We start from the raw sequence: 27,661 nt of genomic DNA, 5'->3' as shown, positions 1-27,661 counted from the left end.
GCTGAAAATGGAAAACGCTGATGCCTTCCTGTTGCTAGCAAAAACGCTAGGCTGATCTGGTGCTGAAATCCAAAAACGCTGATGCCTTCCTGTTGCTAGCAAAAACGCTAGGCTGATTTGGTGCTGAAATCCGAAACGCTGAAGCTCTTGCTGGCGTTAGTGAATGGCTGAAGTGCTGGAGTTGCCGGCGGTCAGGAAATGCTGAAAACGCCAAGCTGTGTTGGAGGTTGGCGCCAAAAACTCTGGCTGAAGTATGTGGCGATGTTGGAGAACAAAACGCCAGGGGTTCCTGCTGGGGTATTGTTGAGAAGGTGCCTGTTGAGCATGTGCTCCTGCTACCTCTTCTGCCAGAAAGTGCTAACTTGGGTTTGCTTATATATTAACTTAGCAAAATTGCCCTACCTACTTTTGTTGGAAAGTCACTTAAAAATAATAAGTGAAAATACCAAAAATAGGGAAAATAGGCTAAATGCACTGGAAAATTCCCTTGACTGAATCTGATGGATTCTGAAGGGAATATCGATGATCATGCTGTGTTCAACCAGAGGATATGCATCTACACTCAGTGACTGGGCATGCACGGTCTACGAATAGACTCACAAAAGTGTCAGATCGCTTCTAAATCTAGACTGACTGGACTGACTGAACCCTGATCATGCTGTAGCTTGTCCACGGACACATAGGGTTGAATGTGTCACGTGACAATGGACTTTATCTTTGATCTTTCAAGAACGCCAACTCGGAATGATGGTATATGGGTCATTATTTGCAGGTTCAACAAACATGCCCATTTTATCCCTGTCAGGAAGAAGATAAAATCTGATCAGATGACACGATTTTTCATGTGCAATGTGTTCAAGTACCATGGTATGCTACAATCGATTGTCAGTGATGGTGATCCTCGCATGACAAGTTTGTTTTGGAGAGGACTGTTTGAGAACATGGACACTACGCTCAAGTTCTCTTTTCGTTTCATCCACAAACTGATGGACAATTAGAAGAGGCTAATTCTGCTGTCTTGGGTCTACTGAAATATTATGTGTCAGATAACAAAGGCAAATGGGAACAGTATTTGCCTATGCTTGAGTATGCGTACAACAATACGGTGCATTCGTCAACCGGCAAGGCACCTTTTGAGATTGTTGAAGGGGGCAAAAAGGTTCGTTTTATTTTGCATACAAGGGACAAGGTCTTTGAGGCAGTTGGTGTGTCGAGAACATGGATGAAATGTATAAGAAAATTAAAGCTGCCTTGGAGAAGACTCAAGCAAAATAGAAAAGGGCTGCTGATTGTCATTGTTGTAAATTGTTGTTTTCACCTGGTGATTGGGTACTTTTGCGATTTGAAAAGGCAAGTTGAAGAAAATAAAGGGCATTGTTTCCGAAGCTCAACATGCGTTACTATGGGCCTTTTCAAGTGCTTGATAAGATAAACGATGTTGCTTACAGGCTGAAATTTCTTGACACTAGGAAGATTCATAATGAGTTTCACGTGAGTCTTCTAAGACTCTTCGTGGGTGATGTGCCAGAAGACATGCCTGATGAGAACCGGCCAGAGGTTGAGGAACTTGATTAAATTTTAGTTCTTGAGCAGATTTTGGCACATAAGGAAAGAAAAGTTAAGGGACAGGTTGCAAGATGCTACTTTGTGAAGTTCAAGAATTGAGAACTATCCACCTATGGATGCAAAGTGGATGGAAGAGCATGAACTATCAAGAGTCACCAAACGTATTGCAGCTTTACCTTGAGGCCTTTGGGTTACAGCCTACGTATACCCCAACACAACATGTGCAAAGGAGGGGTAATGATAAGAGTTAGCACATCAAATGTACGTATGGATTCAATGTAATAGAAGTGTGCATCGTTCTTTAAATGTTAAATATACAAAGTTCACTTCTATCATAGATGGAAATGACAAAAGTATGAAGGTCTCATTAAGTCATTTGTATCTATGTCTTATCATCTTTCTTGCGGATACATGCGATGATAAAAGAGTGCTGACAACACAAGATCATCAATGGCATGAATTTATGGTATGCACTTGAGGACGTTTGCGATTTCAAGAGGGGGGTGTGTCACGAGGGACGTGGCAATTGCTAACCTTAGTTATTGGTTTCTTTCCGATGATTTTCGTTTAATTTTTGAGAGCCTCTTTTTGAAGTTGCAAATGGCCGGACATTGTATGGCGAGTGTGAAACAATAGTTTCACCCGCTGACATGAAGTTGGTCGGCATTGGCATTCCAATAGTAAAAGGGTGTATAGGCTCAGTTCAAAGTCATCTAGGTCCCCTCGCGGCACTTAATAAGTTGGTGGATACCAGGAAATTAACTCCATAGAGGCACAATGGACAAGGTGGGGTCACAAAGAGAAAATCACCCGAGAACTGGGCTACATTGCATTATTGGATGTGGTCCCAGTCGCGAAAGATGGTGAGATGACCAGTGAGAGTCCAATGGAAGCATATCCTAAAATTTAGGGAACTGTTATTTTGGGCCATGAAATCTGTTCGCGTCATTAGCTCCAGAATGACGAGAGGAACATTTTATTACTTTGCCGCTAAGTCAATTGAGCAACCGGTTGAAATATTTTTAGACCGGAAGGTACAAAACGGAAAAACCATGCATGATGCCACTTGGCAGATGTTTGGGCATTTCCCACTTTGAGGGAGAGAGAAGCGTTGAAATAAACATGGGGGTTGCATTTTTTAGCTGCATGGTGGATTGTTGCAGGTACCAAAGCTATTGTGTGCAAGCTTCCCCTCTCATGTACAGTGTAGTGCAAGAAGTGATGTCGTGCACACTCTACATTGCTCTCTCTCTCTCCCCTCCGTGCAGTTATGTGATGCCCCACAAGAGGGCTCTTCATTTGACCTACGTACAGTTGTGTGGTCTTATGCTTCTGTGCCGAGGCAAGAGCCTCTTTGAGCAGGAACAGGAGTAGCTAATTGCTACTCCAAAGCAGGCACTGGTGAGGGTGATAACCTCACCTTCAAGGTGCATTTTCAGTGTTGGTTATGCGCTGTTTTTGGACTGTTCTGCAGCTGTATGGATGCGAGAAGCATTGGGAATAGTGCCCCACTGTTAGAGGAGAGTTCCAGGACTGTTTATGGCTGAAAACAGGGTAAAAACCAGTAAATACAGCGAGCTGTAATTGCTGTTTTTGGGCTGAAAACAAAAGGTTTATGTCTTTGGAAGCGAGTTCCAGTAGGGGGATTTGTTCAGGGCGAGTTTTGGGGCCGTTATGTTGCTGAAATTTTACCAGATTAGGTGTGATCTAGTTGGATATAGGTGAAGATCCCAAGACTCTAGTTTTGTAACTTTAACCTCTAAAGGAATAAAGAAATACCGAAAGGGGCGCCAGTTTTTGGGGCCTACAGGTTGTCGGTGTTTTGCTCGGAGCATTCTAGCTTCCAAGCCGTGTGTGCTTTGAAGTGTTAATTCCCATTACAGGTTCCTTCTGCAGGGTTTCTCTGTGCGTTAAAGCTTGAAGTAAAGTTTCGGGTGAAAGCCAAAGTCTACGGCCCTATGGGCCGGTTTCAGGGGCCCTCGTCTCTCTGCACTCCTCATCAGTATGGGCGTATGCCTCTAGTGCTGCATCTTGTAGTGTCTCTGTCAATATATAAGTGACCTCCCCTAAAGGTCTTCCCGGATCCTCTGTGCATAAGCGTCTGTAGATACCATCTATGTAGACATAATCAATCTCTGAAGTAAAAGTGTATCGGGTATGCGTAGGTATGTGTGCCAATCGAGCTGTGCTGAACTGGAATAAGATGGTAAACGTGAGGAGAGCATGATCTACTGCTACTTCAACATGCTTGGGCCTGCGACTGTAAAGTCCTGAATAGAAGGTATGAAACTGGGCTGAGCTAAAACAAAATCCACTTTGCTGGCCCCATGTCTATGAGGAAAGCAAGTGAACCCACTCGACGTTGGAAATCTGTGGAGGCCATTCAAGATGGCCAGTCCATGTGCAGTCCCCAAATCTGTCAGATATCCCCCATAACTAGTGTGCTCTTCATCTTGCGAACACCTGGGCAATCCCATATCATTGACATTCAATCCTCTCAACATTTCCTTTGAGGTATCGTAAAAAGCTGTCTGGGACTGGCCGTCCTTGCATTGAAGTCTCCCAACATCTCCATCCCTAGAGAACTCCCATAGAGAGAGAATGTACGAGAGAGATTCACCGAACCGGCAATGAATTAGATGATTATTACAATGGCCCGACCCAATACTCATGTCAAATAAGTAAAAGATAACCTAAGATGACAAAAATAATAAATAGGGTCACATTGGGCATTCATTGGAGATGCATAACTTTAACACTTGAAAACTTATGGTTGCTTTTTATGATGTTTTTGGTATAATATACATGCCTTTCAGGAAACTTAAAATCTTTTAGTTTGAAGACAATGTCTTATCTTTATTCCCATCTTACGTTCATTTCAAGAATGCTATTTTTCAAATTTTAAGCATAATCATGTTTTTAAATGTAGCTTTCTAAGGTCTAGCATCCCCCCAACTTAGAAATTTTGCCTTCATGGGAAAGATCAACTTAAGAAAGACAAAATCAAGTCTGTTGTAAATGATGGAAGCACAAATGACATCTCGTGCGTGCTCTTTTTCTCTACAGACTTCATGATTTTGGTGTGGATTGGCCTACATAAGGCCTTAGTAAAGCAAATGAACCTTGAGAGCAATTGCAAACCATTGGATTAGGCTTGTTGATTAGTGCCGTAGGTCAAAGTTATTGATAAAAAACTTTTTCTTTTCCTATGTCTTTTAATAGGGGCATAAACTAAGCATCTTTTGATGTAGGCCACTGACGCGTGGAACATTTAGATGCTCATTACAAGCAATAGCTGCCTATGTATTACCTTCTAGATTTGTAATCTAGTTGGTTGAGTGAATGATTCCAAGAGTTGTACATGTGTGCAATCGTGTTATTTCTAGTAGTGGGTTGATTGTTTGTGTGATTTGTGGGTTGATGTTTTAATAGTTTGCTTAAAGATGAACCTTAGTGCTAACTTATTCATTTGTTTCACGAGTTTCGACAGCTAATGTGAGTATTCACCCTTATTAAGAAAATATTCTCAATGGTGTGCATTACTGCTGGTAACCAAATATTCGTTGGTAAGAACATATTTCATGAGCATTTTCAAGAATCTTTGAGCACTTCAAAATCTATACAACTATTTACATGGCCATTTTCCTCAGGGACCATTAGAATTGTAGCCTCCATCTGTAGCTTATGATAATTGATACGTCGTAAAGATATATAAAGCTTCTCATGCACATGTGGTACTTTTCAGAAGCTATGCTCACAAAACAAGCGTCACCATGTCTACAGGGGCTGGTTGGTATACGACCCCTTTTTGTAGACCATGGATTGGATGTGGCCATTAGTTCAATAGTCCTCTTTAAAAGGGGACCCGGACCAGTGGACTGGAGAGATGTGGGCGAGGGACAGCTAAACCTTGGCTGGACTGCCTTCTGGTGGGAAAACCCTTTGTGCAATCTGCTTCTAGCTCTCTACACACCAGCTCACCACCCGTTGGGAACCTAACTTGTACTTGGATATTTAGTGTTATGCTGGTGTTTAGAGCAGGGTTGTCCACGTCTGATGGATGCACCTTTGTGTACGGCCCGGCTGGTCCTGTACGGTCATCCGAACTAGTACATTTGGTGTCGGTCAGCTTGACTATTGACTAACCGGGTGTTGTTTTGGGAAAATTTGGTCCTTCAGGCCAGTATTATCACATGGCCCATAGGCCAAGGCCCAAGGCTTAAGGGCAGGAGGCCAAAATTCAAGCCTTATGTGCTGCAAAAATGCCATTTGGTATCCTAAGCTCTTTTCTAGACTCTCTTTCTTTCATTGTATAACTTTGGCTTGATCTATTTCATACTGTACTAATATCGGACTGTACTAATATCGGACTGTACTAGCATTGGACGCTCGGATGTGTCAACCCTGTTTTAGAGGGTACCTTCATCATCGAGTCTTGTCTAGCTTGAGTCTAGTCCTTGTAGTCGTGCAGTCAGTCAGCTTACACTCAGTATGCTTGCCTTAGCCTTAACATCCCTTTGTGCTAGTCCTTGGTCTGGAGCTGTTGGTGCTGTCAACCGGTCTCTTATGCTTAATTCTCAGCAGAGTATTTGAGGTTGGCTTGTGCATCATCAGAGTTTGTGTCTATTTAGCTATTGCTTTCATCTTTGTTCTTATTGGTCTATTCAATATATTCAATTTATTGTAGTTCTGTTGATGGTTGTGTGAGACTTCAAGCATACTGCTCAGAGGTTATCCCCAGCATCCATTGAGCATCTTGTGCAGATTTTGTGGAGACACTTTCGTGCTTTTTTCACCTCCTCCTCATGCTATAGATGGTATTTTAATTTGCTCACAAGGTGCATGTTTGAAAGAAAAGAGAGCCTGTTCTCCACTCAGGCAACTAGAATTAGCTTATGGGACCATAGGTGCTGTGAAGCCGAAATTTCTGCTATGAAGAGCTTACCTGTGACCAAACAACTTATTCCTTAATCATGCCATGGGGTCATACCCTCGTGGGTCATGCTTTATTCTTTGCCATTTGCTTGACCTAGCATATGGTTGTGGATGAAGGAAACTCTATAATGGAGAAGTGAAAGTAATCATGTTCTTTTTTTTCTATTAATACTATATAGGTTTTCTTGCATCACGTTAGCGAGTGGTCGAAAACCTTTCTCATTGTGGATTTACAAGCTCATACATTTTATCATGGACCAATGAAGTTCTTCACCTTGCGTTGGGGTGCCCTCCTTGTGTTCTAAAGAGATGATTTTCTTAAAAAGAATGGAGGCTAGGGGATAACGTTCAACTATTGGAATAAGGAAGTACTATCAGTACCATAACAAAGGGAGTTGCATTGTCTAACTACTGAAGGATTTGCTTGACGAGATGGGGCTTCGTGGAAACTGGATGGCTCTTATTGTGCTACAAGCAAGCATGCTGTCTCATCAGTATTGAAAAGTACAGCAAGATCCATGTGTGGTAGAAAAGCTTAGTACAAAGACGAGCCTTTTCTACTGTACCACAACAAACTAGAGAGACTTATTAAAGTTGTTACGATCATGAAGCTTTCTTTTGTAGAACTTAGCCTGTTATTTAACGAAATTGTGATCAAATTGTGCAGGTAATTTTGAAGCATGCAGAGAATTTTTCAGGGAGCTTTACAATTTGAATTATGTCCTTGGAACGTACCGTAGATTGCAGGTAAATCTTTCTACACTTTGTAAGGCGGTATTATAAAATTTCTGCATGTAGATCTCTCTGTCAAGGCTGAGCTGCACTAGGTTTTTTGCTTGGCCAGGTATCCGTTTTAGATGGACTGGCTGTCGGAGGAGCTTGTGCTCTCACCTCTTTTTCACATTTCCAGCTGGCATCTGAAAATGCTGTACTTTCTTAGTCCTTTGCAACTTCTTTTTGCATTTATTTTGCATTCATGTATACATTATGTCAACGCTGTGCAGTAACCACAGCAAATAAACCTATCCCCCCCGTTTCTTCCCCCCCTCTCCTTCCAGAAAAGAAAGAACAAAAAACGAAAGAAAGTACAGAAAAAAAAAACCTGGCCCTCCTTACTCACTTCAAAGCTTAAAAGGGAAAAATAGTGGTGAGCGCAGCAACGACGATAAGTCTGTTGCTTGCCTTCTTTATGAGGAATAATTTATGTGAATACATGTACACATGGCACATCGAGATAGTTGAGGGGTGTACAATTGTTAAGACAACAGCCATTCTTTGGCCTAACTTTGCTGACAGCATTCTCCGAACTTGTTAAGTTAGAAGTCCTTGCTCTCTGGAAAAAAATGAACTTGAAAGTTTAACTTCAGGAAGTTAGTGTGGGATTGATCTGTTTTTTTTTTTTTTGAATAATCATTTGGTAATGGCAGGCTTTTTCTTCGCCAGAGACTCGGATAGGGTTCCACCCTGATGCTGGAAGCTCTTTTCTGCTCTCCTGTTTGAAGGGGTCATTTGGTAAGTGTGTTGTGGAACATTTTTGACAGCTAGCAGGCAGAACAGGTTTTATTGATTGTAGGCAGCCTTTTTGATTCTTCATCTCTTTTAAATACACCCACTTACTTACTACATTGATTCTGATATTGCTGTAATATCATGATGTCTAGAGGGCAAAGATATGTGTAGATGGTTTTGCCTCATAAGCCAGTCTTTTTGTCCTTTAGTAGATGTTAATATAATTACTTTTTCCTTCTGTTTCTCTCTCTCTTCAGACACCCTCCATGTCTCTTATACGGGTGGAGATTACTAGACTCATTCGTCAGGACCTGATTCAGCTGGATACCAGGAGGACATGGATAGAGCTGCCACAGGAGTTGGGCACGAAGATGGCTTTCTATAGAGAGCATCTTCTCCACCTCACAGTAGATGGGTTTGTGATTCGACCCCAGCTACATGGATACACATATGTCTCATGGTTTGCGGTGTGCCATTGGTCAGATACGCACATCCTCACATCAGCTGGAGATTGAGACATCAGCTGGAGATTGAGACTGGTAGATTTAGAGGGATACCAGCAGACAACAGGATATGCCGCTTATGCCAGCTAGAGCCAAAGACAGAGCTACATTACATATGTCATTGCACAGTGTATTATGAGATTCGGGGCTGTTTCCATTGCTTATTCATAGAGGGTTTCGGTCCTTTTTCTAGGGTCATGAGTTATGAGGATCAGAGATGTCTTGGGCTATATCTACTTGAGTTACACAGATATAGAGACACTTTACTGGGGAGAGCTAGAGAGAGACAGTCCCAGAGACGGATTACAGATTTCTTTTCACTGGATATGGAACAGCCAGAGGAGCAGCCATCATTGCAAAGCTCGGCCCCCACTCATTCGACCACTACCGGCACTCTCATCGACCGAGCACTGGAGTTACGGAAATCCAGATGGCCGCGATTGAGGAGAGGGGTTACACAACATCGACGGAGACTACAACAGAGGATTCGAGCCATACTCTCTTGACATCCAGAGTGCAGATGAGGATGGATTCTAGTAGTAGTATTATTTTTGTTCTAGTCTTTTTGTACCCAGACATGGTATCAGATTCACAATTTTGTAATAGTTTGATCTCATAGGTCATTTTGGCCTTTTGAAGACATTAATATAACATTTCATTTTCTTATCTCTCTCTCTCTCTCTCTCTCTCTCTCTCTCTCTCTCTCTCTCTCTCTCTCTCTCTCTCATCCAAATGGTCTTCAATGAAGGCTCGCAATTGAAGAAAGAGAAGGAAGACCTACGGACTGAAGTCCAAGCGCTCCGGGAAGAGATCTCAACCCTAAACGGGAGCTTACGGAAGCTAGAGTGGGGAGGGAACTAGAGGAGGGAGAAATCTAGCCCTCTATGATAAATGAACTCAATGACATCAAAGAACAAGTGCTAAAAATCAAGGAGGAAGAGAAGCAACACGAAGCAACAACGTCGTCATGTGTGGATGCAATCACGAAAACCCAAAAGAAGGTAGATGAAGCCCAAAAGTGAATAGAAGAAGCCAAGAAAGGGAAGGGGAAAGAACCAACAGCCATTCCCACTCCCACAATCATTAACATGACCCTAGAGGTAGAGCAAAGAAGGAAGACTATAGCTTTGCGTGTACGTGTAACTGGCCTAAAAGACTGTGATAATGTGGAAGGCGAGGTCACAGATTTCCTACATACGAAGGGTGGTGAGATCACACACACTAAGGCATGTAGAGTGGGGAAGAAGGGAATGAAGCGACTTCAAAGGAGAGAGCATTGATCAAAGCGAAGAAAGACTTCTTGAAGAAGTGTCCTACACTAAAGGAAACGGGGGTATTCCTTAGGGATGACCTCACACTCTCACAGATTGCTCATATGAAAGAAGTCATGCCAGAGATAAGGACCGCCAGAGAGAAAGGAAAGGTGGCATTTCATAGAGATGGGAGACTGCTTATTATGGAGAAGCGCTTTGCATGACGACACGAGACCTATGGGACCACACTCATACTTGCTACGACGTCTTGATGTGGGTGCTTTTGAGGACAGTTTCACTGGAAGGGACATCATCTTCTACTCAGAGACGCACTAGGCACCTGGACAGTCTATGCCACGGATTAGCGGATACAGATGGGAGAGAGCTTGCAGAAAGGAGACTCGATCAGATCGCAGAGGGTGGGGCTCAACGGGAGTGGCAGTTTTATTCAGGGAGGAGCTGCAGCCATTGATACATATTGTCCGTAGAGATGAGGAGGCTAGGTACATGTGGGTGAGATTGCGAGCTGAGACAGGCAGATACCTATACATTGCTATATGCTACTTTCCTCCTAGTACATTTGTCTATGCACCACCTAGTCTCCCTTTGCTATTTTGGATGATGACATATGGGAGTTTTCTAGAGATGGTGACATTATTATCCTGGGTGACTTCAATGCTAGGATTGCAATATTTTATGATAGTTGAGAGGAGATGTTGAGGGAGCTCGATATTGCAGAGATGGGCCTATCTAGACCGTCATAGGATGTGGAGCATACTGAGTATGGATGACACTTGATAGACATGGGGTCTACACATGGATTGGCCATTTTGAATGGCCTATAGAGGTTTCCAGCTGTAGGCGGTTTAACGTGCTTCCCACACAGACATGGAGCCAATACAGTGGATTATGTCATGGCATAGCCTAGCTTTTATCTCTGGTATCCATGACCTCACATTTGGACCCAAACCTACTGGCATAGCAGTGGATCACGCCCATCTGTCAATGACCATCTCTTTCTAGTTCGGTGTAGCACACAAGCCACAGATAGCAGCTCCCACCCGCTACACCTTTACTCGAGAGACGGACTCTGTCTATATTAATGGGATATACAGACGCTTGTGCATTGAGGAGCCAGGGCGACCTCTGGAGGAGCTCACTTCTATACTGACATAGACATTGCATGATGCAGCAGCAGAGGCATACCCACACACACAGCCTGAGTAGAGACGATGTTCTGGGAGCATGCCCCAGAACAACTCGTACGATTAGGAGTGCCGCGAGACGAGAGCCAGACTCCAGAGAGAGGTACTCTTGGGAGACATCACTCACAGTCACAGGTTGCCTTCCGACGCCTAGAGTTGCGGAGGCAGAGGGCATCTCTAGCACGATTAGAGCAGGATGTATATTAGCTATTCTTGAGTCGGGACTCGGGTGAGGCATGGAGACTCTTCCATGAGCACTCCACTTCTCTTGCCATCACTTCTACAGAGGCGTGGGGCCAGTATGCATCTGGCATCATCCTTGTACACAGTGCCTGGACAACCACCTCTTCCTGACCCCCATGACTCATGCCCACACACATGTGCTTTTTTCATTGTTGAGATGGTGAAGAAGGCCATTGATAGGATGAGGACCGAGAGAGCATATGATCATGATGGTTTGGTAGCAGAGCATTTTATACATGCGAGGGATTTGCTTGCAGAGCTTATAGCGATGATGTTTAACCGTGCCATGTGTGAGGGCCTGTCCGATACTTGGAGCTTATCCACTATTGTGCCTATCTTCAAGTCAGGAGACTCTATGGAGCATGGGAACTACCGCACTATCATGATTGAACACACACTGACACAGTTGTAGGCATCTATCCTTGAGCAGCAGCTGAGTAGATGGGCAAAGTAGAAGGGTGTACGAGCCATAGGGTAGGCAAGGTTCTGGAAAGGTTTTCCTACTCTTGATCACATTCTGACACTCAGAGCCATTTTTGAGGACGGTAGGGCACATGGGAGACGGATTTATTGCAGCTTTGTGGACTTCCGCAAAGCATTTGACACAGTACGCAGAGCTAGATTGATGCGCAGGCTCCGGGAGATGGGAGTGCCCATAGAGATGATTTGGGGGATCATGGCACTATACAAGTCAGTAGTGGGACATGTACGCACGTCAGAGGGGCTATCTACTTTAGTTGACTCCACTGTCGGGGAGAAACAGGGATGCCCACTATCTTCTACACTATTTGGTATGTATGTGGATGAGGTTTCAGACTACATTGAGTGTCACGTGCACATCTAACCCTATGTGTACGTGGACAAGCTACTTCATGGCAAGGGTTGGGTTCAGTTCAGTCAGCTTAGCTTAGGAAGTGATCTGGCACTTTTGTGAGTGTTCGTAGACCGTGCATGTCCAGACACTAGGAGTAGATGCATATCCTTTGGTTGCACACAACATGACCATCAGATTTCCATCAGAACCCATCAAGAGCATTTTTACAGTGCATAGACCTATTTTCCCTTGAGCGCAAGGCGGCTAAGGGGTGCGCCCGCGAAGAAGAGCAGAACTCCGGTGAAGAGAAGATCCTTCTCTAACACAGATCGCAAGCGAAAGAAGAACTGCAAGAACCTCAAGAACCTGAAGACCCTCAAGACCCTCAAGAACCTCAAGAACCGAAGAACCCAAGATCCACAAGAACCCAAGTTCTTTGTGAACTTAAGAACCCAAGACTTCAGTGGATGGTCATCACCCGAAACGGAATGGATACTTCGCATGGAGGTGATGAGCATGAGGGTGGTGAAGAAGAATTTTCCCCACCAGGAGGTTTTTCCGACCCTCCCCCTTCCCCATTTACGCCAAGGATTGCACTTACTCCTATGGAGGAGTTGAAGCACTTGTTTATGGAAAGGAAGTTAGAACGCGAAGAAAGAAAGGTAGCTATTGAGCGTGAGCGTGAGCAAGTGCGCTTGGCGGCCGAAGAAAGAATGGCAGCCATAAAGCATGAGCACAACGAAAGGAAAGCCGCCTTGTTCCGATTCTTTTCTCAAGTGCAAGCACAGATGTAAGAGATTTGGGAAAAGGAGACCCTCTCAGTCTCTTCTTCTCCAAAGCATGAGACACAAGATTTGCATGATGATAAGCATGATGAATTGCATGATAATTTGGATGATAAGCACAAACATGATGATTTGCATGATGATCAAGATGTGATTTCTCACAAGCATGATGCTTTGCATGAAGATGATGTGATTGTTCACAAGGATGATGTGTTAGTTGATACTTTCTCTAGCGAAGCTAACCTCGTAGCGAGACGATCAATCACGAAGAACCAATCTTGGCTCTCGAGCCTAGGTCCACAGAACCCCCACAGGAAGTATTGTGTATGCGCATGATTAGTCAGTACGCATTGTTCGAGTGTTTCATTCGTGATCGTTTCCTGTATTTTAGTCAGCGCCTTTATGTGATCCCTTTCCAAAGGCATGCCATATTGTACGTTGAGCACGATTCACTCATGAATGAGCACGGATGTATGCGGATTTCTCATGAAAAGCTGAAAAGTATGCACCCAAGGAATTCACATTCCATGTCTCTTCCTTGGCATGACACAGTATCAGAAAGAGCACAAGAAGGATTGAGCCTCAGGCATAGGCATTTCCATTGTGTTTTGCCACAGTTGATTGATTTAGATAAGAAAGTCAAGTTTCAACCCCATTGTTTGCGTGTGTTTGATGAACGTTTTGACACTCCGTCTATGTGTTCATCTACATTGCATGCACAGGCTTTGAAGAAGACTAGAAATTTTCCAGTCACTTTACATGGAATGGGTATGTTCATGTTTTTGTGTTGGAAGTGGTTTCAGGAATTTTCATCATCGGAGATTCTTGAAGAAGGTAGACGCATGACTATCGACGAAGTTTAAGCATTGAAGGAGCCACAGATAACTTTGTGTCGTATTCAACGTGGCCCAAAGAAGCAAGTGTTGCAGACCTTTATGAAGTTCAAGTATCACGCATCAGAGTGGGCAGGCGAAGAATCCTTTCCAGGATTCTAGACGCTGTTGGCGATCTCCCTTGACGCCATACAGTTCGGTACCAGTACCTAACTTTGAAAAGGAGGGGATGTCACGTGCACATCTAACCCTATGTGTACGTGGACAAGCTACTTCATGGCAAGGGTTCAATTCAGTTCAGTCAGCCTAGCTTAGGAAGTGATCTGGCACTTTCTGTGAGTCTGTTCGCAGACCGTGCATGTCCAGACACTTAGAGTAGATGTATATCCTCTGGTTGCACACAACATGACCATCAGAACCCATCAGGAGCATTTTTACAGTGCATAGACCTATTTTCCCTATTTTTGACATTTTTCACTTATTATTTTTAGGTGACTTTTGTTGGGAACTAGGTAGGGCAAATTTACCAAGCATGTATATAAGTAAGCCTAGCGCTAGCACAATCTAGCAGAAGAGGCAGCAGGAACACAGCGTTTAATAGGCACCTTCTCAGCAAGACTCCCCCCCCGCAACAACCCTAGCGTTTTCAGCCATCTGTAAGCCTAGCGTTTTTACATCAACTCAGCCCTGGCGTTTTTGCACAGCATATTAGCCCGGCAGCAGCAAGATAGCAGAACCCCTAGCGTTTTTGCAACAAAAGACAGAACCAGCCCTAGCGTTTTTGGATCAGCAAGCAAGCTTAGCGTTTTGCGGATTCACAGCGACAGAACCCAGATCTAGACCAGCGTTTTCAGTTTTCAGCAGTCACACACCGCAGTAGAAGTCCCGAACCTTGCAGATCTCACCTTCCCGCAGCAGATCCTCGCCGCACAGTCAGATCCAGCGTAGTTTGCAGATTCAGCCCGGAAAATGCAGATTTCAGCATTTGCGTTTTTAGCGCGTCGTCGTCACATTGTCGCCATCGACGTCGTCACCGACATAGAGTCAAAATTCAGCAGATAAAGATTTGCAGATTTCAGCCCTTAGCATTTTCAATTTTCAGCCCGTCTCGTCGTGTTTGTGCAATCAATAGTAGACCGCTATCGCCATAGAGAGTGGGGCCTTCGGAGGAGGGTTTTGACAACATTCTGGTGTCGTATTCTTCTCTCTCTATGTGTCAGTCTCAACACCTTCATTCACAGTGTTCATCCACTTTGTTTGTGTCCATTGCACTCGCTCACTAAAGGAACGGAAGGCTCTCCCTTCCGTAAGTAAAAGGAACCCTTGAGCAGAGTTCGGAGCACTCATCTTGAGCAAAGTTCAACATTCACTTCTGCTGCACCTTACATTGAGAGAGATGGTGATAGAGGTGCCTAGTTGGCAGGGACATGTGTTCCACTATTGTTATATACTGATGATATTGTGTTGATTTCATACTCTTCAGAGGGGATGCAACATCATTTGGATGCATTGCACAGGTTTGCTCATGATAGTGGTTTGTCTGTCAACCTTGGCAAAACCAAGGTTATGGTGTTTAACACCACCCCACAATGGATTAGGAGATCAGCACCGGCATTCACATACGGTCGTGAGATAGTGGAGTATACAAATGCTTACACTTATCTGGGGGCGATCTTTACTTGGCCTATATTTTCATTGAGGAGAGCATCAGAGACTAGATTGACCAGAGCCTATGCAGCGTTGGGTGGATTGGAGAGGATGTGTTCACAAATCGAGTGTTAGGAGCCTCGGACGAAGCTCTGGCTTTTTGATACTCTAGTGGCTTGTGCATTGTTATACAAAGTTCATATATGGGGGCCTTCCGTGGACCACCACGGGAGGAAAGGTTGCACTGATGGTTGGGGAGGTATGGAGAAGCCTCTGGTCTCTATGATTGCACGGCTTATTAGAGCGAAGGCTTCTGTACCACATGACATTATTCGAGCAGAGCTAGCTACCCCCCTTGTAGCGGTTGAGACGCTTACCAGATCAGTCTCCTTTACACACCATTTGTGGGACCTTCCCAAAGACAGATATGCCCGCTTAGCACTTGAGTCCTCTCGACAGTTAGCTTTGTCGGGAGACACGACATGCTGGTATGGAGAGATGACATCATGGTTTGAGCTACATGGATTCAACATGGACAGACTACCCCCCTTCCAGTACTCATTGGATGCCCCCTCTCTGACTCATACACAGTTTGAGATCACCAAGCTCATTCGCTAGGACATGACTCAGCTGGATACCAGGAGGACTCGGATTCAGCCGACACAGGATTTGGACAGGAAGATGGATTTCTATAGGGACCATCTTCTCCAGCTCACTGAGGATGGTTTTGTGGTGAGGCTCAGATACATGGACACCCACTTATCTCACGGGATACGGTGTGCTATCGGCCAGATACGCACATCTTTACACCAGCTTTGGGTGGAGACTCGCAGATACATTGGAGTGTCAACAGAGGCCATGACATGTCCCCTATGTCATACGGAGGCTGAGACAAAGTTGCACTATGTATGCCATTGCCCAGTTTACTATGAGATACGAGGTCGCTTCCATTGCTTGTTCTGAGAGGGTTTTGGACCGCTTTCTACAGTCATGGGGTATGAGGACCAGAGATGTCTGGGATTGTTCTTGCTGGAGCTACGAAGACACAGAGAGAGCTCGTTGAGAGGAGAGGCTAGCCAGTCTGAGAGACGGATCACAGACTTCTTCTGTAGAGTGGATATTGTGCAGCTTGAGGTACAACGACCACAACAGAGCTCATACTCTCCTCACATCAAGGCACGTTGATCGATTGAGCGATTGAGCTCGGGAGATCTAGGCACCCACGACTGAGGACTATACAGCATCGGTGGAGACTACATCAGCGGATTCGGGTCACCCTGGCCCGATATGCACGACGCTCGGTCAGACTACTGACCATGGAGGAGATTGATGAGATCCGCCAGTGACCGATGATGGACTTCCTGTGATCTCGATGAGGATTGTATATCATGCTCACTCTTGTATCTGCCCTTGTATCACTTCTATCTCAGCCTTGTATCAGATATTGTATGAGCCGCCCCCCCCCCCCCCCCCCCCCCCCCCCCCCTCGCCCCCCGGCACTTACCATCTAGTAGTAGGGATTTTTGATATTTTTTTCAACACCCCACTTTTTATCTTTTTGTACCCAGACATTGTACTAGATTCCACCATGTTGTAACTTTGTGGTCTCATAGGTGATTTTGGCCTTTTGAAGACTATAGCATTTCATTTCATTTCTCTCTCTCTCTCTCTCTCTCTCTCTCTCTCTCTCTCGGGATAGTTTCCTACGATGTTAAAATACTCCTACTTCTTCTTCTTCTTCTTCTTCTCTCTCTCTCTCTCTCTCTCTCTCTCTCTCTCTCTCTCTCTCTCTCTCTCTCTCTCTCTCTCTCTCTCTCTCTCTCTCTCTCTCTCTCTCTCTCTCTCTCTCTCTCTCTCTCCAGAGAGGGTTTTGGACCACTTTCTATAGTCATCAGATATCAAGCTAGAGTTGCGCAGACACCGAGAGAGCTTGTCAAGAAGGTTAGGGGAGAGCCAATCTCAAAGGCAAATTACAGATTTCTTTAGACCGGCCATTGGGCAGGGTGAGGAGTAGCTCTCATAGCAGAGCTCAGATCTCACCCGCACTAGAGGCACACTGATTGATCGAGCGACTGAGTTAGGGAGATTCACCACGACTGTGAGGAGCTACACAGTATCAACGGAGGCGGCAACAGAGGATCCATACCATTTTAGCTCGGCATGCAAGACACCCAATCGAAGTAGTGACCATGGAGGATATTGATGAGATTCGCGAGTAATCAATGATGGATATCCTACGACTTGATGGTCACACATTATCCATTCACCTCTGTTGAGATTGTATCACTCACTGTATCAGCCCCTCACTCATTGTACCAGCTATTACTTATACCCTGCACAATTCTAGTTAGTTGCTTAGCTCACTTGCAACACTTCAGGATGTTACAGTATCTTTTTCAGTACCATTTAGTGTTTTCTTTTTCGATACTCAAACACTGTGTCAGATTGACCACTTTGTAACTTTTTGGACTCATAGGTGACTTGTTAATACGTCTTTTCATCTCTCTCTCTCTCTCTCTCTCTCTCTCTCTCTCTCTCTCTCTCTCTCTCTCTCTCTCTCTCTCTCTCTCTCTCTCTCTGCCTAGGTCGTCAAAAAGTTTGCAGCATACCATTGCGCGGTTAGGGTTTGGAGCAGGTCAGGGTGCGTTGGGAAGCGGCTCTTCACGACAGGCTGCCCTCGTCGCGACAGAGACTTGCTATCGCTAGGGCTCAGCGCGGGTCGCATAACCTTCAGAAGCAGGCCGTGTAACTAGAAAAACCCAGTTGTTGTAAGTGGATTTTCTCAAAATGATTAGGTGAAGTACAATGGCAGGTCGCTTTAATTTAGTGATAAACAAGGGCCTTGCTTGAGGCAAGAGGGTCGCTCCTCTCTCTCTCTCTCTCTCTCTCTCTACCACCCTACACAACCAACAAAGGTTGTGTTCTACCTCGGTCATCAAGCTGGCTTGCTCTTGTGGAGAAAAGAGCAAGTTGAAGGGTCGGTTCCACAATGTCGGACGAGGGGGCTTCAAGAGAGTCCTAAGGTGGAGTAGGGGCAACCATTCTGTGCTTGCAGCCGGAGAAGAAGGCGAAGATGACAATGAAGGCCACCGAAAAGCTGCCTACAAGCAATGGGCGAGGGAGGATGGAGATGGGGCAGGAGGATGCTAGGGTTACTGGGTGGGATGAGGTTAGTGCGAGGCCAAGTTTTTTTTTTTTTTGGGGTGGGGGGGGGGGGGCGAGGGGTTGTGGCGGGCAAAAGAGGCAGCGGCAACATGGCAATGTGAGGGAGGAGAGGGGGGATGTAATGTGCGCACTTCACTTGCGCTACGTGGATATGCTTCTGCTACAATCTAGCATGAGTCTTAGCTTCGGACCTAGCATGGCACCGTTGTGAGCCTCTAGCAGGATGTGCATGCCCAGGCAGGTCATAGTTGCATACCCTCTCTTGCACATGACAACATTTCAGCGCACCTCTTAGCATTTATTTGTTAATAAGCTATTTTTCAGCCTATTTATTCCTTGGTCGTGGGGGACTGATTTGTGACTGCTCGACCAGCCTTCAAGTCACCCATAGTTACCCGGAACGGGAGATCGGAACCGGGAACGAGGAACGGCAACATGCATGAAATGCCATTCCCTAATTCAGATACTCACGTTTGAAATACGGAACGGGGATCCAAAACGGAAAATTGGCATGGGAGTGGGGAACGGGGACCTGAAAATGGCCATTCCCTATAACTATGAAGTCACCTATAAAGGCAGCCTATGGGCAGCGCTAGAGACCAGAAGAGGCAACAGAAGCAGTAGTACCCACCCGCAGAGCCCTTCTCAGACCCGCTGGACCAGCGTTTGTGCAAGCTTGCACCAGTGTTTTTTAAGATCAGCCAGCAGCGTTTTTGCAGTTTGCATCAGCGCCTTGCATCAACCATCGACGCTTAGCCTCTCCGTCTTTGCCATCAGTTTCCCGGTGCAGTGGAGCTGCAGTGTTTTAAGATTTCAGCCCATTAGCCTCGTCGTCGTCGACAGAGAACCCTTCAGTTTGTCCTCGTCGTCGTCGTCGTCGTTGTCATCGTCATTGTGATTGACATAGAACCCATCAGTACCTCATCATCGTTGACATAGAACCCATCAGTACCCACCTATAGAGCCCTTCTCAGACCCGCAGGACCAGCGTATGTGCAAGCTTGCACTAGCATTTTTAAGATCGGCCAGCAGCGTTTTTGCAGTTTGCATCAGCGCCTTGCATCAACCATCGACGCTTAGCCTCTCCATCTTCGCCAGCAATTTCCCGGCGCAGTGGAGCAGTAGTGTTCTAAGATTTCAGCCCATTAGCCTCGTCGTCGTCGACATAGAACCCTGTAGTACCTTGTCTCGTCGTTGTCATCGTCATCGTCATCCTCATCGACATCGACATAGTACCTCATCATCCTCGTCATCGTCGTCGACATAGAACCCATCGGTACCTCCTCGTAGTCGTCGTCATCATCGTCGACACAGAACCCTCAGTGCCTCAACACCCCTCAGTACCCCGCAGTACCCTCAATACCCATCAGTACCTGAGCTCCCCGCAGTACCCATTAGTAGCATCAATACCCATTAGCAGCAGCATCTCAACATTTAACATCATTGTATCAGCATTGTGCAAGAATAAAGAAAGTACTTTCTCTAGCAATAGAGCAAGGGGGGTTTGGGACCCGACATTTGGTGTCGTCTCTCTCTCTCTCTCTTTCTCTCTCTCTCTCTTGTGTGTCTCTCTTTTCATTCAGTTCAGTTCAGATCTTTCAAGTGAAGTAAAGTGTCCCTTGTGTTTGTGCTCAAGCAAAGTTTAGTCATAATTCTGATTACAAAGTTATCTCCTAGAAGTTAATGTTTCCAAATAGTTAGAGCATGTATAACAGCCACAAGTTCCTTCTCATAGATAGAGGCATGTATTTTTGCATTGTGAAGCCATCTACTGTCATAAGCCGTTGCATGAGCTTCTTGGTTAATCAGTGCCCCAATGCAATGCACCTGAAATGGTTTTCTGAAAGTGGGACTATCAAAATAGGACCTTGCCTTAAGAAATACTTAAGCTTTTCAAAAGTGTCTTTTCTTTGGTGCCCCATTTGAAAGGGATCTTCATCTTGGTTGAATCATGCAAAGGTCTTGCTACATTAGCGAACCCTCATATAAATCTCCGATAATAAGAGCAGAGGGCAAGAAAACTACGCACATCATGCATTGTCGCAGGAATCGGTCAATCCTTAACAACTTAAGTTTTTGCCGGGTCCATGCTCACATGATTGTGAGAGACTATATGGCTCAAATAATGAATCTTGTTTAGGAAAAACGCAATTTGCTTTGTGTTGATGTGCAACTCATGCTTTCGCAATCCTGGAAACACTATAACCAAGTGCTTCCGATGTTCCTCTTCTGATTAGAAAAGACTATGATGTCATCAAAGTATACTCTAGTGAAATGTTGATAAGGTATGAAGATTTGATCCATCATTCAATTCAGTCCGGGAGGTGCGTTGGTTAAACCAAAACGCATTACTTGTTGCAGCTTGTCTTCCTGAACTTGCCTTAGACTTATGTAGAGAGGTAGTGCATTGCAACATGTCTCAGCTTTGACTCCTCACTGAAGTTGCTGTTGGCGAAGGCAACCTTGAACTATGAAATGAGTAGAGAGCCTTAAAGACATCTTGTCATCCAGTGTAATTATTAAATTTTACATCCTTATCTTTGGATTTGAAGACTCTCCTCTTACTGTGGTGCTTGTGGCTTGTCTTCTTGAACTTGGGTTTAGCCTTAGAGTCCTTAGACTAATGTAGAGAGGTAGTAGTAGCAGTTTGGTTAGAAGAAGCTTTATGAGAAGTAAATATTGTATGAGTAGTAGAAGTCGTATAATCAAGTGATTACGATGGAGAAGAGATGGATATATTTTTACTATCATTTTTGAGAGAGAGAGAGAGAGAGAGAGAGAGAGAGAGAGAGAGAGAGAGAGAGAGAGAGAGAGAGAGAGAGAGAGAGAGAGAGAGAGAGAGAGAGAGAGAGAGAGAGAGAGAGAGAGACCAGATACAGTTACTGTGGCTGTGCGCGATCGAGACTACTCTTCCCGAATGGTAGTCACTGGCCGCCCAGGACAGTGCTTACGTTGTCACGAGATGGGACACTTGGCACGAGATTGCCCCACCCTGCCATGCCATCGACGACGACAACAACAGCCGGCTCGTGGCACTCACGCTCAGCCACGTGGTCAGCGTCAACAACCGGTTCCTCCTACTACTACTCAAGCACCTGAGCAGCCTGCAGGTGCTCCTCGAGCTTCGACCCTCCATGTTCCTCCCTCCGCTTCAGCTCCTACTGAGACTGCATGGCAGACAGTGGGTCGTAACCATTTCTTCTGTCCTCGTCAGCAACCTACAACGTATGCAGCCCCCAGTGTTACCTCTCCTGCTCCCTCTCAAGTTTCCACCACCCCCTTACCCCCTGCTTCTCCTCGCCATTCTTCTTCTTCAGCCCAGGATCACTTACCTCTGCTACTAGCTCCTCCTTCACTTGCCGTTCCCCCGCCCGCTCCTTCCCCTCTTCCCGAGGTCCCTATTCCCATGCAGATGGATCATTCCCCGCTATTACCTCTCCCTTTTCCTCCTCTCCCTCTCGCCCTTACTCCCCCCCCCCCCCCTCCACCTTTTGGTCCTCCCCCTCCCTCGGCGCTCATACTTACGTCCCACACAGTTTTCTCAGCTCCTGCCCTCTTTCTTGGGGCACTCATGGGGCTGAAATGTGCGGTGACTCAGAAGGACCATTGCGGGTGCAGCTCTACCTTATGCATCACAAGCCAGATTGTGTTCCCTCTTTAATATGCAGTCGCTCTCAGCCCACCCATTCTTTTTTCCTTCCATTCCACGCAGCTCAGGAATGGTCCGAGGATCAGGTTCTACATTTTGTGCATGCCCAATCTATGGCTCAGCTTCATTTATGGTTGTCTACTTCCGCTCCGGATGTAGTGTCTCCACACTTCCCTTCCTGTATTGGTGCTATGGAATGGAGTGATGTTTATGCTTGCTATTCATTGCCTATGGTCATTCATGTATCCTGAGATGTGGTGCTTCCTATGTCTATGCGCATTTGGGGTGTCAAAGCTGCAGCATCGGTAATGCAATGTAAACAAGCTGAGGTCCGCAGTTGGTGCAATGAGACACCATATTTTAGAGAGGGCTTGCGGGTTGCTTTCCTACCGCCCGAAGCTCACCCCTTGGATGGCCCCGCTGCCTCCAAGAAGATGCGCAGTTAGTCAGATGCTTTACCAATTCTTTCATGCAGAGTATGGATTTACATGTAGTTTCTTGGAATGCTAATGGTTTACAGACTTCTCGGGTAAGAGGTTCCCGTAAGCTTTTACTTCGCAGAGATTTACACGCTCATGTAGTAGGCACTGTGGATATATTACTAGTACAGGAGCATAAGATTGCCACTCCCTTTGGTAATCTCATGCCCTCGGGCGCTCACACTTTTTGGGAGCCTGCTCTAGGCATTCATGGACAGAGTTGCGGTGTATGCATTTCAGTGGGGCCACGTTACTTGGCCTCAGTTCAGCAGCATGGCACCCTTGTCGCTGGCAGAGCAGTCTATGTTTCTATTCGGATCCGGGACTCTGTCATTGGTTTTATGTCAGTCTATGCACCCACTACTCCTCGGGAAAGGGCTACTTTTTGGTCCTCCTTGGCTGCTGTTCTACCTGCTGTAGACTCTTGGGTTGTTGGAGGCGACTTCAACAACGTCGAGAGCGACTCTGATTGGCGATCCATCACACCTCCAGTTCTATCATCCATTTCTCCCGATGAGCAGCCAGCTTGGGATCGATTTCTTCTAGCTATTCAAGGTGTTGACGCCTGGCACATACCCTCTTTTGGTCACCACCCTGCTACACTTCATTACTCGTGGGGGTTTCAGAGACAGCAGGGGAGATTATTAGAGCGACTTGATCGTTTTTACATTGGCCCTTGGGCAGCAGCTCTAGGTGGATTTACTACTATTTGGAGAGGGACCAGCCTCTCAGATCATTTACCCATCTCATTGTTTATCTCCTTCACTAGATCCTCTGCACAGAGACGAGGCTGCCGCATCCCTGACAGTGTTCTCACCACTGAAGTTTTGCAGCAACAGATTCGTGACTTATGGTCCACGGGTGCTTCTTATTGTGGTCCCCCTGGAGAGTTCCTTGCTCATTGCATTACTCAGTCTAGTATTTACTGCCGTGATCAGACTGCTATTATTCATCGTCAGTTGAGAGTACGCGAGTCTGATCTTCACATTCCTCTTGGTTCCACATAGCGGTCGCTTGAGGAGTGGCCTCAGGATGCTTATCTCGCTGCTAGACAGACAGAGGTCACAGAGGAAATTCGTCGCGTACAGGAGGCTAGGTCCGAGTTCACTCATCATGCTTCAGTATCTCATTGGATAGCTAAAGCTGATCGAATGAATAAAGACTTCTTCGCTGCGCATAAAGAGCGCCCTCCTGGCACCACCCTTCGGACTTTGTGCGATGCTCAGGGGACACTTCATATGCATCCTGATGTTATTCTTGATATGTCTGCAGATTACTTTGAGGCATTGTTCACTGCTGATGTATGCACTACTGAGGTTTTACTTGCCGGTGAGCAGATCTGGCATCACACCTGACGCCGTTGTATAGACACTATGGCCGAGATCTTGTTGGCACCCTTCACACTTGCAGAGCTTGATGCTGCTATCGAGAGTCTAGATCCATCCTCCTGTCCAGGAGAGGATGGCCTCACTAGAGCTTTCTTTTTGACTTATTGGGATGTATTGCATATACCACTGCTTCGCGGTTGTCAGGACATCTTTGCATCAGGATGTATGCATCCGGATCTTTGCTCAGGTCTCATATCTCTTATTCCGAAAGGGGTGACTCCACTCAGCTCCGCCAGTGGAGACCTATGAACCTACTCCCTTCGGTCTATAAGATATTAGCGTTACTGATCAGCCATCGCTTGCGACCGTTCTTACCAGATATTATTCATACTTCTCAGACAGGCTTTGTCATGGATCGATGCATATTGGATAATATCTTCACTTTTTATGAGGCAGTAGAGTGGGACAGATCATCTTCTGAACCTCTCGCTTTTTTCATCCTTGACTTCGAGAAAGCATACGATCGTGTTGAGTGGGACTTTCTCGAAGGATCATTAGCCAGGATGGGTTTTCCTTCGAGATGGATCGCAAGCATTTCCGCTCTCTTCAGGACTGCCAGCAGTGCTATTACTATTGGTGGTCGTGTCAGTCGTAGTTTTGAGCTTTCTCGATCTGTCCGTCAGGGATGTCCTTTAGCAGCATATCTATATCTGTTTGTCGGAGAGACTATGTCCGATTTTCTTCGTGCTCAGAGTCATGCATTTCGTGGCTTGACCATGCCAGTACCTTCAGCTCCGGACCTTATCGATCCTGAGTTTGCGGATGACACTATGTTGATGTTGCGCTATTTGCTAGCAGCTCTTGATGCCATGCGGGAGGCCCTGGAGGTTTTTTGCATTGCCAGTGGTGCACGCATTAACTGGCATAAATACTATGGGTTACTGGTTGGCAGTGATGACATATCTACTTGGGGGGTAGCTGATGGTTTCACATGGCTGCAGCCGGGTCAAACATTCAGATATCTGGGCTTTCAGGTTAGATTTGACGTTTCCTCACAGCAGCAGTTTGCACCGGTACTACAGTCTATCCGCAGGAAGCTTTGTCATTGGTCTTCACATCATCTGTCGTTGGCTGGCCGTGCATTGGTCGCCAACCAGGTCATTCTGGCTACAGTTTGGTATACGGCCTCTTGTTGGATGCTACATTCTGGAGTGATAGCTCAGCTCCGCAGACTAGTGCGGACCTTTTTATGGAGTGGCACAGATGGGACTACTGATACTCGTGCTCGAGTTCGCTGGTCCACGATTATTCGACCTAGGTCAGAGGGAGGCCTTGGCATTATTGATCCAGAATTACAGAGTCGCGCCCTTCTCACCAAGCTTATTGTTCGAGGTCTTTTTCCTGGCCAAGAACCTTGGAAGATGCTTCTTCAGGCTGCTCTTTGCACAGCAACTCCACGCCTCGGCACTAGAGATGGTCATACTTGGCATACAGGGTATCGTTTTCTCTTTACAGATGCCCCCTTGTTCACCAGCACTCTCTCACCCTTCATCCGATCACTCCTTCAGATTTGGGTTTCCATGCGACGGGCTATCATACGCTCACCTCCCTCATGTCGTGAGGAGATTGAGCGCCAGCCTCTCACTTGGAATGATGCAGTTCTTGATTCTTCGGTTAACCCACCCTGTTAGCTTGGGACACTGGCCCTGCTGCCTCTATGTGGTTGTTTCATGAGACACGTATGCTAGATGCAGATTTTGTGGCAGAACATTATGACATTGGTCGCGGGGTGACAGACAGACTGCTTGAGATTGACTCCGCCGTTCCTTCACATTGGGACGCAGTCATGCGAGGCATGGTTCAGATGGCTCCACAGTGGCTGGGAAGGTCTCTTTGCTCAGAGCACTCTCTTATTAGTTCGTTTAGACACCATGCTGTTCACAGTTGATACAGACTACTCTAAGGGGATTCATGCTAGATTGACATATGATACCACCTCTCCGCACCTTGTCTACCCCGGCGCTAGATGGGAGGCCATACGAGTAGTTGGCTCCCACGAGAAGCGTCGTTGCGTTGACCCCCGTTTCGCTTCCGTTGATGCCGCCCTTTGGAGGCTTTGGGTGTGGGAGGGTCGTGCCCTATCTCAGCTTTATTGGGACCCAGGAGAGTGGCATTGGTTTCACTCTAACCCAACCGGTGCACCTGTATCATTCTTTGAGTACACTGTCAGAATTGGAAGATTAGCATTGATGAGACAGCACCCAGAGCAGCCCACTCGTATGCGTTTCTGGTTACATTCAGGTCTCTCCCATGCCTATCTACAACAGTTTTGGTCAGCCATCTGGGATTTACATGCGGCTCGTCGTATTTCTTTTTTCATGTGGATGATTGCACATGCAGGACTTCCAGTTGGGACTTGGCTAGCTACTATGGGTCATGATCCGTTTTGTACTCGATGTCCTTCGCGACTACATGAGTCACGTGCACACTGTCTTTGGTCATGCTCCTCTTCTCATATAGTGTGGCTAGCAGTTTACTTTTTACTTAGCAGAGCCGGTGTTCAGCATGGATTTCTCACTTGGGGATCTGTCTCATGGTTGATGCCGATGCCCGGACCGCATCTTTTCTACGAGGGCTCAGACACAGATCCAGCTCTTATGCTTACTTCGACTTGTTATCGGCGAGGGACTTTGGCTATGTTACCACAGATCGCTTGGCAGGGGGATCCACAGACACGTGATGAAGTTTTTTCAGTCATCACTAGCATTACACTATGGAATGTTTGGAGAGCTCGTTGTCTTCACATTCTCAGTGCGGCTCCACAGCTCCTTGAGGATACCCTCACTGCCATTTGGCTGGACATCATTCACACCCTGATTTGGCAGTGGGATTCTTCCTCAGGTACATCTAGAGCAGCCGAGGCTCGTCGATTTGCCTTCCTTCGGCGTTGGGCCCGATCTCCACTCTTCTTCACACTTACAGGTGGCCAGATTACATGGCATTATGCCCCCCCTCAGTGGTTTCTCCTCCACTTATCACACAGACCACCATGAGTTTGTTCTAGTCGAGTTGTCACTATAGTGGCTCTCACCCTTACATTCGGCTTGTACACCCCACGTGATAGGCTATTTTGGCATCCGCTGGGGATTATATTGTACTCAGTAATATACAGCCCTGATTTTTCCAAAAAGAGAGAGAGAGAGAGAGAGAGAGAGAGAGAGAGAGAGAGAGAGAGAGAGAGAGAGAGAGAGAGATGATGATGATGATGATGTATTTACATCCTCGGGGGGCCAAAATGACCCATGGGACCCAAAATCTCATATATGAGACTCCCCCCTTCCCATGTGAACGAGGGGACGTGTCATGATTCTGTGGTGATTTTGTTTGTGAGTGGTGTGTGATGTTCTAGCACCTTGGCAAGATAGATTCCTAGTGCTACTGGAGAGGGATGTGTTCTTGAGAGAAGCTCCTCAAATGTAGTACATCCTTGGATAAGTTGGGGAAAGTCGACCCGAATGTGTGCGTATGCTGGACATTCAAGGGTTACATGTGCCTCATTTTCCAATGAGTTCAAGTTGCATTGAGCGCATCTCCTCATGTTTGCATCAATATTCAGCCATCCTCTCGTTTCACTTTTGAGCATGTGTGATCTTGTCCGCATCAAGGTGATGGCCCGTCTCGCACGGTAAGACATGGGTGTCTTGATATGTATTTGGGTTTCCCCGGTCTTGTACTCTTCCCAGTATC

General features: G+C 46.0%; 1 protein-coding gene across 1 annotated transcript in view; it reads left to right on the top strand.

Annotated features, from left to right (window-relative positions):
* LOC147456564 (putative 3-hydroxyisobutyryl-CoA hydrolase 2) overlaps positions 1-27,661 on the top strand; it is a 133,288-nt gene that overhangs the window by 34,600 nt on the left and 71,027 nt on the right. Inside the window, exons 6-8 of the mRNA XM_086514994.1 lie at positions 7,169-7,248; positions 7,346-7,429; positions 7,929-8,013. Coding sequence (XP_086371120.1) covers positions 7,169-7,248; positions 7,346-7,429; positions 7,929-8,013 — 249 coding nt within the window. The remainder of the gene's footprint in view (positions 1-7,168; positions 7,249-7,345; positions 7,430-7,928; positions 8,014-27,661) is intronic.

Source organism: Adiantum capillus-veneris, chromosome 6 (assembly GCF_014529385.1).
Source record: "Adiantum capillus-veneris isolate H3 chromosome 6, ASM1452938v2, whole genome shotgun sequence".
In the NCBI taxonomy this organism is placed as follows: domain Eukaryota; kingdom Viridiplantae; phylum Streptophyta; class Polypodiopsida; order Polypodiales; family Pteridaceae; genus Adiantum; species Adiantum capillus-veneris.
The sequence above is the reverse complement of the archived record's forward strand: the minus strand, read 5'-3'. Positions and strand labels throughout refer to the sequence as shown.